A 14,461-nucleotide genomic window follows, 5' to 3' on the forward strand; every position below is an offset into this window, starting at 1 on the left:
GAGCGATCTGGGATTTAGGAGGGCACCAGTGGTTATCTATATTGAGATCTGTGTTTCACTGCTCTCCATTACCTGACCTCTCTGGAAGGAGATATCAGGCCAAAATACAGACTCAGGGGGGTTAACTCCACATTTTGAAATTCCCTTATGCTCTTCCTGGAGTTTCTGTAGTATTTCAGCTCTTAGAGATGGTAGTAATCACAAGTCTTTCTCCTTTCATAAGAACATTCCCAGGAATGTGAAGATATGTTCAAATTTGCCAGTATGGCTTAATCTCTTGGTCGAGGCAGTATTGTATCACTTTTTTTGCAAATGTCATCTTCTTGTTATGCCTTTCTGATTTCCTCTAGTCTCTTGTCTGTGGCAGGAAGGTAAGACACAAGTCAATCAACAAACTGTAAATCTGCTGCAGTTGGTGGACTCTTCACTGTTGTGGTAAATCATCTAAACCTCTATTCAAAGGTTTGTGGTCTTTCAGCAGTATGAAATGTAGACCCTGAAGGTAGGATGGGAGTCTTTCACATACACATGAGGCAGTTAGTGCCTCTTTCTCAGTGTGCGCATAGTGCCTGTCTGTGTCTGTTAATCCTCTTGAAATATATCTCTTATCATCATGAACCATCAGTCTGCTTGTGAGTTAGCACAGTTCAAATACCATATGCTGATGTATCAATGACATTTTAGTACAGTGCCAACACCCTTGGAGATCTTAGTTCTTCTTTCAGTGTCTGAAAAGTTACAATTTGAAGCTCTTCCTAAAATCCATTCATTTTTTCCTCTTAATAATTTTTTCAATGGCATGGCGATTGTGGCCATTTGAGGTAGAAACTTACTAAGATAGATAACCATTCATATAAAATGCCGAACACCTTTTGGTGCATGTTGGTTCTGGCATCTGTCGAACTGCCTTCACCCTATCAGGGTCAGGTTCAATGCCTTTTGTACAGACCTTATACCCCACAAGAATAATATATTCTTTTGTGAACTCACATTTCTTATTTAGGGCTAGACTTTCATTTTGCATTTTCGGCAGAACACAGAGTATTCTATAGTCATGCTTGTTTTTATTTCTTCCAAACATGACAGAGCACTACATCAAAGCCTTTATCCTCCTCTGAAAATGCCCCTCATGAGCTGGTAATCTTCCAAAGGGGTGTTGACTGAACTGAATCTCTCAAATGGAGTGACAAATGGTGTAAAGTTGTGTGACTCTTGTATGAATGGAACTTGCCAGAAACCAGACTGGCATCCAGTTTTGCAAACACTTTTGCATCTGTCATCACTGCCAGATTTGGTTAACTGCTCGTAAGGTAGGCACTCTCTTTTCAGTGCTGCATTCAGAGGTGTGAGATCTACACAATTCCTGATCTTATCTGTCATAGGCTTACAGAAGACAACCATACCTGAACACCATTCTGTTAGTTTGTCACTTTTGTGATTACTCATATCTTTTCTGTTCTGTCCGGCTCTGCATTCTCTCTGTCTCTAAGGGGCAAAGGGAGTGAACAAGGTTTGGCTCCAAGTTCAAACTCAGTGAGATATGGATCTTTTAGGCTGACCCTGAAAAACTGCTGAATATGTCGATGTAAAATCAGGTTCTTTGTCTCCTATTTCATCTACTCTGTAGACTAGTCTTAAAGCCTTTAAATATGGTCGGCCTAGAAGGACTTGTGCCACTCCTGCTACCAGGTAAATGTTCTGTGAGGTAGAGCCTGTGATTGTTGCTATTTCTCTTTTAAATCACCCTTCCACCATAAGTAGCTATTTACCTGTTCCAAACAATGTCTTCTGTGTTGTTGTCAATTTACCATGTCTCTCAGATCCTTTAATTTGAAACAAACAGGTACTGAATTTAAAAATTATTAAAATCAGAAAAGACAGGAATACCGAAATTAAAGCAAACCTTGAGACAGGAATCAAGGCCAAAAATGGGAGCACAAGTCAAAAAAATGGAGAATCAAAAAATTAGCAAAACATTAAAAGGCTCAAAAAGAGAGGTAGTACATTGAATCTTGAAACTCAAATAGAAAGGCATCTTTTTAAATCCATTGCACCATTTTCAGTGGTCATGACTTCTGAGAACATGTCCCTAACAACATGGAAAGCTGCCTAACAACAACAGCACAAAATGCTGCCAAGCTTGAAACAACAAAATAGTTGCAACAACGGCCTACATACATTTACACAATTGAAACCAAGCTGTTAGTCAACAAACTAATAGTAAATTCAGGTTGTGGGGTATAAAAAACCAAAAACAAGACCAAGAACTCACAAAAAGGTGAAGGATTTCATCCACAAAATTAAATAAAACTTGTGGCAGACAGCTGTCAGCTCATCCTGGCCAGGACACCCCTGTGGTGGAAGGATGGGGGAAGGCAGCTTTTTCCGGTCACTGCCTCCCCCAAAACGCTAGATAGCTGCTTCCCTGGGATCTGGCGATGGCCTGGATTCCCACATGGCATCCTGGAACTTGAAGTTCGGTTGTGCAGCCCTGTTGGGTGCAACTGGTGGCCGCCAGGGGGAAATGTAAAGGAACAGAAGGACTTGTGCCATATCTATAGCCTGGAAGTAATCCCAGGTCACGAGGACGGGAATCCCAAAGTACTTCCGGGTTGAAGAAAAATCCAAGTCTCCATCTGACCCGGAAGTGGTAGCAAGTCACGTGAGTGGAGGAACAGAAGCACTTCTGGGTCAATAACTATATAACAGACTAATGGAGACCCAGCAGGTGAGTCGGAGTCAGGAGGAGTGTGACAGAGCTTGCTGGCAGGTGGGGGAGAGAATTATTCGATCCATCCATTATCCAACCCTCTATATCCTAACTACAGGGGGTCTGCTGGAGCCAATCCAAGGCACAAGGCAGGAAACAAACTCACCAGCTCACTGCAGGGTGCACACACACACCCACACACCAAGCACACACTAGGGACAATTTAGAATCGCCAATGCACCTAACCTGCATGTCTTTGGACTGTGGAAGGAAACCCACGCAGACACAGGGAGAACATGCAAACTCCACACAGGGAGGACCCGGGAAGCGAACATGGGTCTCCTAACTGTGAGGTAGCAGCGCTACCACTGCGCTACTGCGCCACTGTGCCACCCGAGAAAATTATTGTGTTTGTTTATTTATTGCCTTTTTATTATGGCTGGCGTGCTTTGAAGGCACTGCAAAGGAAAAGAAGAATTAAAAAGATCTTATTGCTTTTACCCTGTGTCTACGTCTGTTTTTTGGGTTTCAGGGGGTAACAGCGCCACCAAGCATTTGACAAACTGTAGTTTATAACACAAAGACACATTATATGAGTTATATAAATAAACGTATTCTGGTTTTCCTAATTCTGAGAGTATTAATGTAGCAGAAAGTGTAAGATTCTATGCAGTCATACCTTATCTTCATGCAGCCCTCTGACCACTGTTACTAGGATAAAGACAATACTGCTTGACAGTGACAGTAAATAAAGCTTTTTTAATATATCTAAATCATAAAGACATACATCCATAAGAGGGTAAGAGATTGGTGGAGAGCTAAGTTGGTTGATATAAAACTATTAAAGTTAAAAGAGTATTTGTAGCACATCTCTTTGCAAATGGTTGTTTAGTTTGTAACTGCAACAAAACTCTTGTGCACAAGCAGCTAAACATGTGATGAAAGGACACAACATTACAATATTATAGACCATTGTACTTAGCTTGGTTTTTATTTTATCTCTGGTTTAATCTGAAATATAGAACTAAGCTACATCTCATCATCAGAACAAAGAAATCTCTAATCCACAATAGTAAAAGAAGGAAAAGCAGAAGGCAAGCCTCTTGTCAAAAGTTGGATTCTTTACTCTTTAGTGATGTCATTGTGGCTTGGTGTATAAAAAAAATCCAAATAGCAGAAAACCTGATTGATTCATAATGGCATTGGATGATGTAGTCATCACATTATTCAAAATCTGTTCATAAAAGTCTGACAATTAAAGATGTAAAAATGTTCTTCTCTTTCTTTTCTCTTGCACTGCTTACATAAAAGCTTTTGAAAACCCTGTGGCTGTTCCAGTGGAGCTCACTAGGCAGATCCCAGGCATTCCTGGATTCTTGAGATCACTTAAATAATTAAACAGCCTGATATCCTTTGTAGCTCTCGTGCTGCCTACTATTTGTTTGAGGCAGGAACTCATGGTGATACCTATTGGTCTCAGGAAGTTCACCTGGCCTTCTACCATTCTATTATAATGTCTCCTGTGCTCTCTACCCCCAAGACATCAATTAAAAATAAAACATACCATAAACTGTTTACTCATAATGGCATTTGGATGGGTTTCTTCAGTCAATAGTGCAGGTTGCAAGTCTTTCCCATGGTTATTTGCCAATCTTCTGACCGCTTCCCTTGCCAGCTGAGTAACTGGTTACATATCATTTTATAGAATTGTTTCACAATGCTGTTAGATCACACAACATTAGCTCTTACCTTCTGGTGTGGCTTTAGCAAGTTAAACTCTTCTTCATTAAGACAGCTTCTTTCTGCAGCAGGTAAACACATCAGGATGTCCCAGTCAGAAGAGACAACTAGAAAAGTCAAAAGAGTTAAAATGAGACTGGCCACTTTGCAACTCCTTTCATTATTCAACCAATCTTTGTTTTAAGCAGAACCACCATGATATGACATTAAAAAGCCAACAATAATCAAACAAAAAGACAAAGGAATAAACTTTAGGTTTAATGCAAAGAAATGATACTGTAAACCATGAGACACTTTAATGAGCATGCAGATATCATTGGGTTAAGATAGAATACAAACCAGCCAAGCAAATCTTAATAAGGGTATATTGTGAAAAATAATGAATCCATTTATTAGACATAATATAGTACGCGTGCATAAACAGTAGTGACAAAACAGAAATAAGCATAGAGAAGACAAAGTACTGCATGATGAGCTATTTAAAGGTTATGACTGATGGAATCTCACAAACAGAACAGGACAACACATTAGAACCCCAAAGCTAATTAAAAGAAAATAAAAAACAGCTTCTCTATAAATATAGTTGAACAAATATACTGTACTTTACTTTGTAAGGAGTGGAAAGCTTCCTTGTCCACAAAAGTATGAATCTTCAATTTGAAGAAGACCACATTGGTTTGTTCCACTTTTATCTTTCTACCCTTCCATATGTAGCTGTTTGTTTTCCTCTTCATTGAACAAGATTTTAACTTATCCGTCAAATACCACATGTCAAGTTTACCTATATAATCTTCTTAATACTTGATGACCTCCTGTGATCTAACCGTACAAATAAACAAGCATGTCCCAAAAAGAACATTATAGTGCAGTAACGTGTTGAAACACTAACTTCTAAGGCAATATTTAAAGCTTATGTAAAAAGATAAATTTCTCCCTTGGGACAAATAAAGTACTATTTATGTATAGTTTTGTCTCTGGACAGGAGATGAGATGCAATGAAGGTATTCTTTGTACTGCCATCCCATATAACCATATAAGTGTTACCCTAGTTTTGCAGGGCCAGACGTGATTCCTGAATGAGAACATACATATGAGGACAACTTCCTAAAAAGTATGTGGAGAATAGCTGCAAAATAAACTGCAGAAAAGGCTCCACCCACTGGGTTTCCTTCAAAAAAATTAGACACACAATTTCCTCCAGTCCGTACACTTTAAACATTCTGTGTTGTGGTGTCCTATTTCTACTCATGTATTAGACAACTACATAAAATAAATGGGGAAAGACAGGGAGAGAGTAAAAACTGAACAGAAGGCGTGCCACTAAGAGGAAATAGAAAGGTAAAACTGCTGTTATCAATTTAGGAGCTCAGTAGCACAAGATAACTAAAATAGAATAATTAATTTATACATTGTAATGAGGTCAGCGAAAGAGACAGAAACAAACACTTAGTCCATTCCAGGTACTTGGCCCCATGCGTTTGAGCTGTGATTTTTGCCTGTTACGATATCTTCCTGTCATTTTGCCTACTACATATAAATTGCAAATTGAGTTTACATTAAGCATTGGCATCTATGGATATACTACGTGTTAAAATGGTGTGGCTCTTTTCTAGCATGGCATGTTTGCATTTCCAATTAGAAAGTAATGTTAAATTTCTTTAGTTTTTAGATATGCAGTCAGAAATCGGACGCCGTGCAGTCTAGTTTATGGTTCTGCTGGAGTTGTGTTAGTGTCGTTGGCATATTTAGTGATTTGGATGTTTTGAGTATTGCTTCTGCATCTCTAGTTGGTCTTCATTATCAGCTCTCTTAATGGCAGTCCTTTTCACCTCCTTTTGATGGGGTGTGACACACCGTTTACTTCAAATGCAAATTTTGCAATTCATATTTTCACAAATGAAGCTTCCAATTCTTTCACCTTACTTTAATTCAGACACTATCGCCATAAGTGAACAACAGAGAGCACCAGCAGCAATAGATCATTCACTTTTACCACTCGTCTATTGATGTCTTTGAATGCCAATGCATAATCTGATCCTACAGAAAGTTTTTTCCCTTGCAACAGATTATATTTATCTTTTACTGAAGCAGTGTCCTCTACAACCCATGTGACACAAATTTATGTTTAATAGGGGTCTTTCTAGGGGACTTTTCAGCTGTAGACAGTATGTTGTAATCAGAAACTTGCTCTCTGTGAGACCAGGTTAACGAGAGTACTTTAATCTTTGCAGTTCAAAATCACCTCCCCTACTTTGAATGAAGTCTTCATATGGGTTGGATTGGTTTAGAAGTGTGATACTCTGTGAGCTCTCTAATTGTTCCCTCCCTGTTTTAAGTATAATTCCCTTATGGTTGTCTCCAGGTACATATTATACGTTTGGCTCTGTGAGACTAGTGTTACCCAAGGATGTGGATTGGTATTTAGAGATTTTGATTTCTCAATTAAATTTTTATATTTTTATTCAATTTTCTAAACCTCACCTATAGACATTTTACATGGAACTCCTGTACTATCTTGTATAACACTGATTTATAAATTTTAATCCATAATTTGCGCCTTGTGAAAATCATTAGTAAAATGTGCTGCGTTAATCATCAGTAGTGCATTACTTAAATAATTTCAAATGCTAAAATGATAGATCCAAGTATCAGTTGTCATCACTTTTTGCATCAGGTACACCATTTTGTCACCATGAAACACCCAAATCTATTCCTTGCACAATATTTTATGCAGGACTGTTCTCCTGTTTAGCACATGTTCAACAATTCTATCTTTTACCTAACTCCTTGAACCGTCACCCCCCTCCTTGAACCGTCACCTTATCGTGGTGGAGGGGTTTGCGTGTCCCAATGATCCTAGGAGCTATGTTGTCCTAGGTGAGGGATGAGACAAAGAGCGGTTCAACAAACCTCCGATGAAGAAAAAAAACCTTGGACGACGTTTTCCCTTGCCCGGACGCAGGTCACTAGGGCCCCCCTCTGGAGCCAGGCCTGGAGGTGGGGCTTGATGGCGAGCACCTGGTGGCTGGGCCTGCACCCATCGGGCTCGGCAGGGCACAGCCCAAAGAGGTAACGTGGGTCCTCCTCCCCATGGGCTCACCACCTATGGGAGGGGCCAAGGAGGTTGGGTACAGTGTGAGTTGGGTGGTGGCCAAAGGCGGGGACCTTGGCGGTCTGATCCTCGGCTACAGAAACTGGCTCTTGGGACGGAATGTCACCTCTCTGAAGGGAAAGGAGCCTGAGCTTGTGTGCGAGGTCGAGAGGTTCCGCTAGATATAGTCGGACTCACCTCGACGCACAGCTTGGACTCTGGAACCAATCTCCTTGAGTGGGGCTGGACTCTCTACCACTCTGGAGTTGCCCCGTGAGAGGCCGAGCAGGTGTGGGCATACTTATTGCCCCCCGACTCGAAGCCTGTGCATTGGGGTTTACCCCGTGGACGAGAGGGTGGCCTCCCTCCGCCTTCAGGTGGGGAAGGGTCCTGACTGTTGTTTGTGCGTATGCCAACAGCAGTTTGGAGTATCCACCCTTTTTGGAGTCTCTGGAGGGGGTGCTAGAGGGCATACCTTCTGGGATTCCCTCGCTTTGCTGGGAGACTTCAATGCTCACGGGGCAATGACAGTGAGACCTGGAAGGGCTGATTGGGAGGAATGGCCCCGATCTGAACCCGAGCGGTGTTTTGTTATTGGACTTCTGTGCTCGCCACGGATTGTCCATAACGAACACCATGTTCAAGCATAAGGGTGTTCATATGTGCACTTGGCACCAGGACACCCTAGGCCTCAGGTCGATGATCGACTTTGTGGTCGTGTCGGGACTTGCGCCATATGTCTTGGACACTCGGGTGAAGAGAGGGGCGGAGCTGTCAACTGATCACCACCTGGTGGTGAGTTGGCTTCGATGGTGGGGGAAGATGCCGGTCAGACCTGGTAGGCCTAAACGTGTTGTGAGGGTCTGCTGGGAACGGCTGGCAGAGTCCCCTGTCAGAAGTAGCTTCAACTCCCACCTCCGCAGAACTTCAACCACGCCCCGAGGGAGGTGGGGACATTGAGTCCAATGGGCCATGTTCCGCGCCTCTATTGTTGAGGCGGCTGACCGGAGCTGTGGCCGCAAGGTGGTCGGTGCCTGTCGTGGCGGCAATCCCCAACCCGCTGGTGGACACCGCGTGAGGGATGCCGCCAAGCTGAAGAAGGAGTCCTATAGGACTTTTTGTCCTGTGGGTCTCTGGAGGCAGCTGATAGGTACCGCAGGCCAAGCGAACGCTTGGTTGTTGCTGAGGCAAAACTCGGGCATGGGAGGAGTTTGGAGAGGCCATGGAGAACACTTTCGACGGCTTCAGGAGATTCTGGTCCACCGTCCGCGCCTCAGGAGGGGAAGCAGTGCAGTGTCAACACCGTATATGGTGGGATGGTGCTGCTGACCTCACTGACGTGGGTCGGTGGGGGAGTACTTCAAGACCTCCTCAATCCCACTAACATGCCTTCCACGAGGAAGCAGAGCCTGGGGACTCTGAGGTGGGCTCTCCCATCTCTGGGACTGAAGTCACCGAGGTGGTCAAAAACTCCTTGGTGGCAGGGCCCCGGGTGGATGAGATACCGAGTTCCTTAAGGCTCTGGATGTTGTAGGACTGTCTTGGTTGACACGCCTCTGCAACATCGCATGGACATCGGGACAGTGCCTCTGGATTGGCAGACGGGGTGGTGGTCCCCTCTTTAAAAGGGGACCGGAGGGTGTGTTCCAACTATAGAGGGATCACACTCCTCAGCCTCCCTGGAAAAGTCTATTCGGGGTTCTGGAGAGGAGGGTCCGCCGGATAGTCAACCTCGGATTCAGGAGGAACAGTGTGGTTTTCGGCCCTGGTCGCGAACAGTGGACCAGCTCTTCACCCTTAGCAGAGTCCTGGAGGGTGCATGGGAGTTTGCCCAACCAGTCTACATGTGTTTTGTGGACTTGGAAAAGGCATTCACCGTCCCTCGGGAATCCTGGGGGTGCTCGGGAGTATGGGGTACCGGACCCCTGATAAGAGCTGTTCGGTCCTGTACAACCGTGTCAGAGCTTGGTCCGCATTGCCGCAGTAAGTCGAGCCCGCTTCCAGTGAGAGTTGGACTCGCCAGGGCTGCCCTTTGTCACCATTCTGTTCATAACTTTTATGGACAGAATTTCTAGGCGCAGCCAGGGTGTTGAAGGGGTCCGTTTGGTGGACTCAGGATTGGGTCACTGCTTTTGCAGATGATGTTGTCCTGTTTGCTTCATCAGGCCGTGATCTTCAGCTCTCTGGATCGGTTCGCAGCTGAGTGTGAAGCGGCTGGGATGAGAATCAGCACCTCCAAATCCGAGACATGGTCCTCAGCCGAAAAGGGTGGAGTGCCCTCTCAGGGTTGGGGAGAGATCCTGCCCCAAGTGGAGGAGTTCAAGTATCTCGGGTCTTGTTCACAAGTGAGGGAAGAATGGAGCGTGAGATCGACAGGCGGATCGGTGCGGCATCCGCAGTGATGCGGGCTCTGCATCGGTCTGTCGTGGTGAAAAAGGAGCTGAGCCGTAAGGCAAAGCTCTCAATTTACCAGTCGATCTACGCCCTACCCTCACCTATGGTCATGAGCTATGGGTAGTGACCAAAGAACGAGATCGCAATACAAGGGCTGAAATGAGTTTCCTCCGCAGAGTGTCTAGTTTTTCCCTTAAAGATAGGGTGAGAAGCTCAGTCATCCGGGAGGGGCTCAGAGTAGAGCCGCTGCTCCTCCGCATCGAGAGGAGTCAGATGAGGTGGCTTGGGCATCTGATCAGGATGCCTCCTGGACGCCTCCCTGGTGAGGTGTTCCGGCACGCCCAACCGGGAGGAGGCCCGGGAAGACCCAGGACACGCTGGAGGGACTATGTCTCCGGCTGGCCTGGGAACGCCTTTGGGATTCTCCCGAAGAGCTGGAAGAAGTGGCCGGGAGAGGGAAGTCTGGGCCTCTCTGCTTAAGCTGCTGCCCCCGCGTCCCGACCTCGGATAAGCGGAAGAGGATGGATGGATGGATATCTTTTACCTCAGCCTTTCTACCTCCCAGCTCCCAGTTTTAACTGTGCATTGGTGAGGACTTTGCTTATTTAAGAACCATACCCTCTAAATCTATCACTGTCTACTGCAATTATTACTAAGCCTATTTATTTGCATTAAATACAATAAAAATAAAGTATGAAAATTGAATAGACATGGCAAAGAAAGTGCCATAACACTGCATTGAAATAAGTCTCAAGAATGGATGTTGCGACAGGTGAATGAAAAAGAAAATCCTATAGCACCTTACTAGAATAAGTAGGTGGGAAAATATATGAATGAATGAATTTAAAAGAAAAATCAGAGTCCCTGGCTTTTTTGTTCTGCTTTGATTAATTTAAAATAAATTCTTCATTTACAATGATTCCTTGTTAGATTGATTCATTAGCCTAAAAAAGCATTTTTAGTGTATTTTGCAAAAATGTAAATATATGTTGAACATTTTGAACTTCAAAAGGAAATTTCTCATTTCAGGTTTGTGCAAGATTAAGCCTGCCCGTTTGGGTTTTGGCACCCCTGGAGCACAGACAGGCTACTGAAGGTCGTGGGCTGGTTTTGTGGGCTTTTTGACACCTCTGACACTTTTGTTATTTTTCAGTACATTTCATGACAAAAGTAAGACAGTTCAGGTGATTTCAGTTAGCAAACATTCATAGAAGCCGAATTGCTGTTTCAAATCTCTGGCTGTTGTAACCACATCAAGTAGACATGAGCTTTGGAGATTACATTGAGTCAATGACTTTAAATGGTGGGTGAAGGGAGCGCTTGATAGGGTGCACCAACAGGAGGTTCTGGTGTTAGGAGTATTTCTGTCTCCTGCTATACTTCCTTCCTTCCAAATGGAAAGGAGAAGGAACACCTAAAAATTTTATAAATAGCAGGACACTCCCTCTGCCATTGCTTCCTGCTGTATTTTGCAGTTTGGCGCCATTTTCTACTGGATCCTGACCAGTGCCAAGGGGTGATGGTAATACAATGTTGGTTATTTGTTTTATGTCAGCTACTATGCAATTTGAAATATTTTATTACATTATTGCAATTGCACTGGGATAAGAGAGAATGTCAAATTATATTTCTAAAAATTGAAAATGCCACTTTTCCCCCCGTTATTAACAGTGGATACCAAAACATATCTCAAGTAATTTCTTCCATTAGTTTTCGGAACATGAAAAGCTTAAATGTGAGCCAAGTTTAAACAACATCTGGATACAATTTTGTAATGCAGAGCCACCTAAGGAAATGTTTTAGTTTTTTTTGGATCAGAAACCAGACAACAGGCGTCTTGCAGATCTAAGTAATAAATATGAGAAGCACAGTATTTAAACTGAAATTGTTTGTGCTTTTCTGAACCTATCAGTGAACCTCTCAAAAATAAAATGCTACTGCTAAAATGGTGAGCATCCAGCCTAGTGGTGTAAATTTCCCATTTTTTGCAAATCTGATTAGAAACTCCTAACATATTTATCACTGTGTGTGCTACCTCAAAGCCACAGCCAGTCCTCCATATCAAATCCTAGTTGTTTGTTGAGCAGTATGTTCTTCCAAAAAATGCCGAGCACAAATGTATCAAAAAGACTCCCATCGTAATCACTAGAACATCATAACACACTTCAGTGTAGACTTGTACTGTCAACATTTAAAGACTTAATAATGAGCTGAAACATAGACAGCCCATCTATTTTTAGTTTGGTGCTGTAAGCTTTCAAATAAAAAAAAAAAAGGGCTAGCAAGGCCCACTTTACACAACGTCACAGTACATGCGGAACAAAAAGCCATTCTTCAACAAAAACCATAAGAGTCGTGTGTGGGGCAGGATGCAGAAATGTACAAACTGGTTATCTAGAATAAGAGTTTATTTATTCTCACAATTGACTTCGACAAATACAGTTTGTGCCAGCGTTGGAGGCTGAATACAAAGACATCAGTGCTGAAAGGGGAGACATGAGGTGGGGGGGAACTGACAAGCAGGCGACATGGTAGTCAAATTATACTCAAGTTTCCTCTAATTACAACATTACTGCCACATTTTACCTCTAATTAGGTATCTTGATTTCAATTAAACTGTGTTCAGTTCTGCAACTTAATTTTTCATTGTCCGAATTGTTACTTTTTGCCACAGGGGATGAGAAATGTCTTCAGCTGATGCGTGCTTGCATGCCATAACAATGTGTAATGCATTTGGAAAGCAGTGACATGGCAATGTGAGCTTCCTAGCTGACTCCGACATAGAGAAAGTCTTTATTTACCACAAATAAATCTGGAAATTCAATCAAATTCAGCAGTGAGAGACTCAATGAAAAGAAAAGAGTATAATTTGATTTTATACTGAATTGGATTATGTGGGTTGAGAAAGTTATGTTACTTGTACTAAAAATATATATTTTTAATTATTTCTATAGTATATGGGAGGCCCAGCAGCAGCTTGACCAAAGTGCCTCATAGCTACTAGAAGCTCGGTTCAAATTTCACTCTGTCTGTGTGGAGTTTGCATGTTCACCCTATGCCTGCAAGAGTTTTTCTCCATGTGATTCAATTTTCTCTCACATCCCTTGATGTGCATCTTAAATTGGCTGATGACTCTAGTGTGATTGTGTGGCCTGTGGTGCAACATCCAGGGTAGGTTTCTTGCTTGTGCCCAGTGCTGCTAGAATAGGCTCTGGCAACCGTGACACTGAACTGGACTATATGGCTTAGATAATGGATGGAAACTTAAAATCCTTTATCAATTTGGATTAACACAATGTCCTTGAGATGGATCTAGAGGTCTCATAAAACATATAGCAATAGTAGTAATGTCATGTCAACATAGTACAATGAAATTCTTACTTGCATGTTCAACTGAGGGCAGCATGGTGGTACACTGGTAGTGCTGCTGCCTCACAGTAAGGAGACCAGGGTTTGCGTCCTGGGTCCTTCCTGCATGTAGTTTACATGTTCTCCCCATGTCTGTGTTGGTTTCCTCCAGGTGCTGTGGTTTTATTCCACTGTCCAAAGACATACAGGTTAGGTGAATTAGTGATAATAACTTGGCCCGATGTGTGTGTGTTGTCCCAGGAATACACTCGCTCGCCATCCCGGCTTTATACCTGGCTTGCGCCCTATGCTAGCTAGGATAGAGTCTGGTGTTCCCCTGCAACTGGTTTAAGTGGGTTAGAAAATGACATGATGTATTCAACCAGCATGCCGGAGAACTCCACTGATGGCATGATAAACAACTATGTATTTAAAAGTAGATGTTACAATATCAGTTATTTCCCTCATTATTTTTATTTAATAAATGTATCACATTTTCGCTCATATCACTCTAATGAACAAGGAGGGCTTGAGATTTATCAGACTGATTGTCAGTGTAGCATTTCTGGCTCATTATAGTTGGATCCTGCTTTGATTTTTATCCCAGGTGTCATCTATGTGAACTTTACATGTTCTCAGAGATTCTGGGTGGATTTCCTCAGAGGAGGCCCCAAGCCACTAAACTTACTGGTAATGATAAATTCTCCACAAAACCTGACCAGAGAAGAGATGAATAAAATGATTACATTTTCAAAAATAATAAGTTCCACTGGAACAAATGCCCATTGTATTAATTCCATCTCTTTAGTAAGCATTCAATGTGCAGCCTTAAGTCTACAAGTGTCAAACTACTCATTCGTTACTGCTAAGCACAGCAGGCCAAAACTGCCCAGTGTGCAATGGAAGAGTGTGTGTCTACATAACTGGTGCTCACAGGGCTTAAAAGCAGAATATAAAATGGTAATGTAAGGAATAAAATTATAGAATTAACCAAAGTCAATAAAAAGTTTCAACACAGTCCTGAAACAGAAGAAGTAACTTAGAAAAAGAATTGAGGGCCAAATATAATGTGTAGCAAGCAAAAGAGACAGGCAGATAGCTTAATGTAGCTATTATTTCTAAAACATTTAAGGTCCTCAAGCTGCTCCAAAATTTGTTTCATGTACCTACAGTTCTCG

At 42.7% G+C, this 14,461-nt stretch overlaps 1 protein-coding gene across 2 annotated transcripts in view; it reads right to left on the reverse strand.

Annotated features, from left to right (window-relative positions):
- cped1 (cadherin-like and PC-esterase domain containing 1) overlaps positions 1 to 14,461 on the reverse strand; it is a 333,365-nt gene that overhangs the window by 260,297 nt on the left and 58,607 nt on the right. For both annotated transcript variants that reach the window (XM_039761207.1, XM_039761206.1), the window contains exon 3: positions 4,460 to 4,557. In XM_039761207.1, the coding sequence (XP_039617141.1) occupies positions 4,460 to 4,557 (98 nt within the window). The remainder of the gene's footprint in view (positions 1 to 4,459; positions 4,558 to 14,461) is intronic.

This window comes from Polypterus senegalus, chromosome 8 (assembly GCF_016835505.1).
Source record: "Polypterus senegalus isolate Bchr_013 chromosome 8, ASM1683550v1, whole genome shotgun sequence".
NCBI lineage: Eukaryota > Metazoa > Chordata > Cladistia > Polypteriformes > Polypteridae > Polypterus > Polypterus senegalus.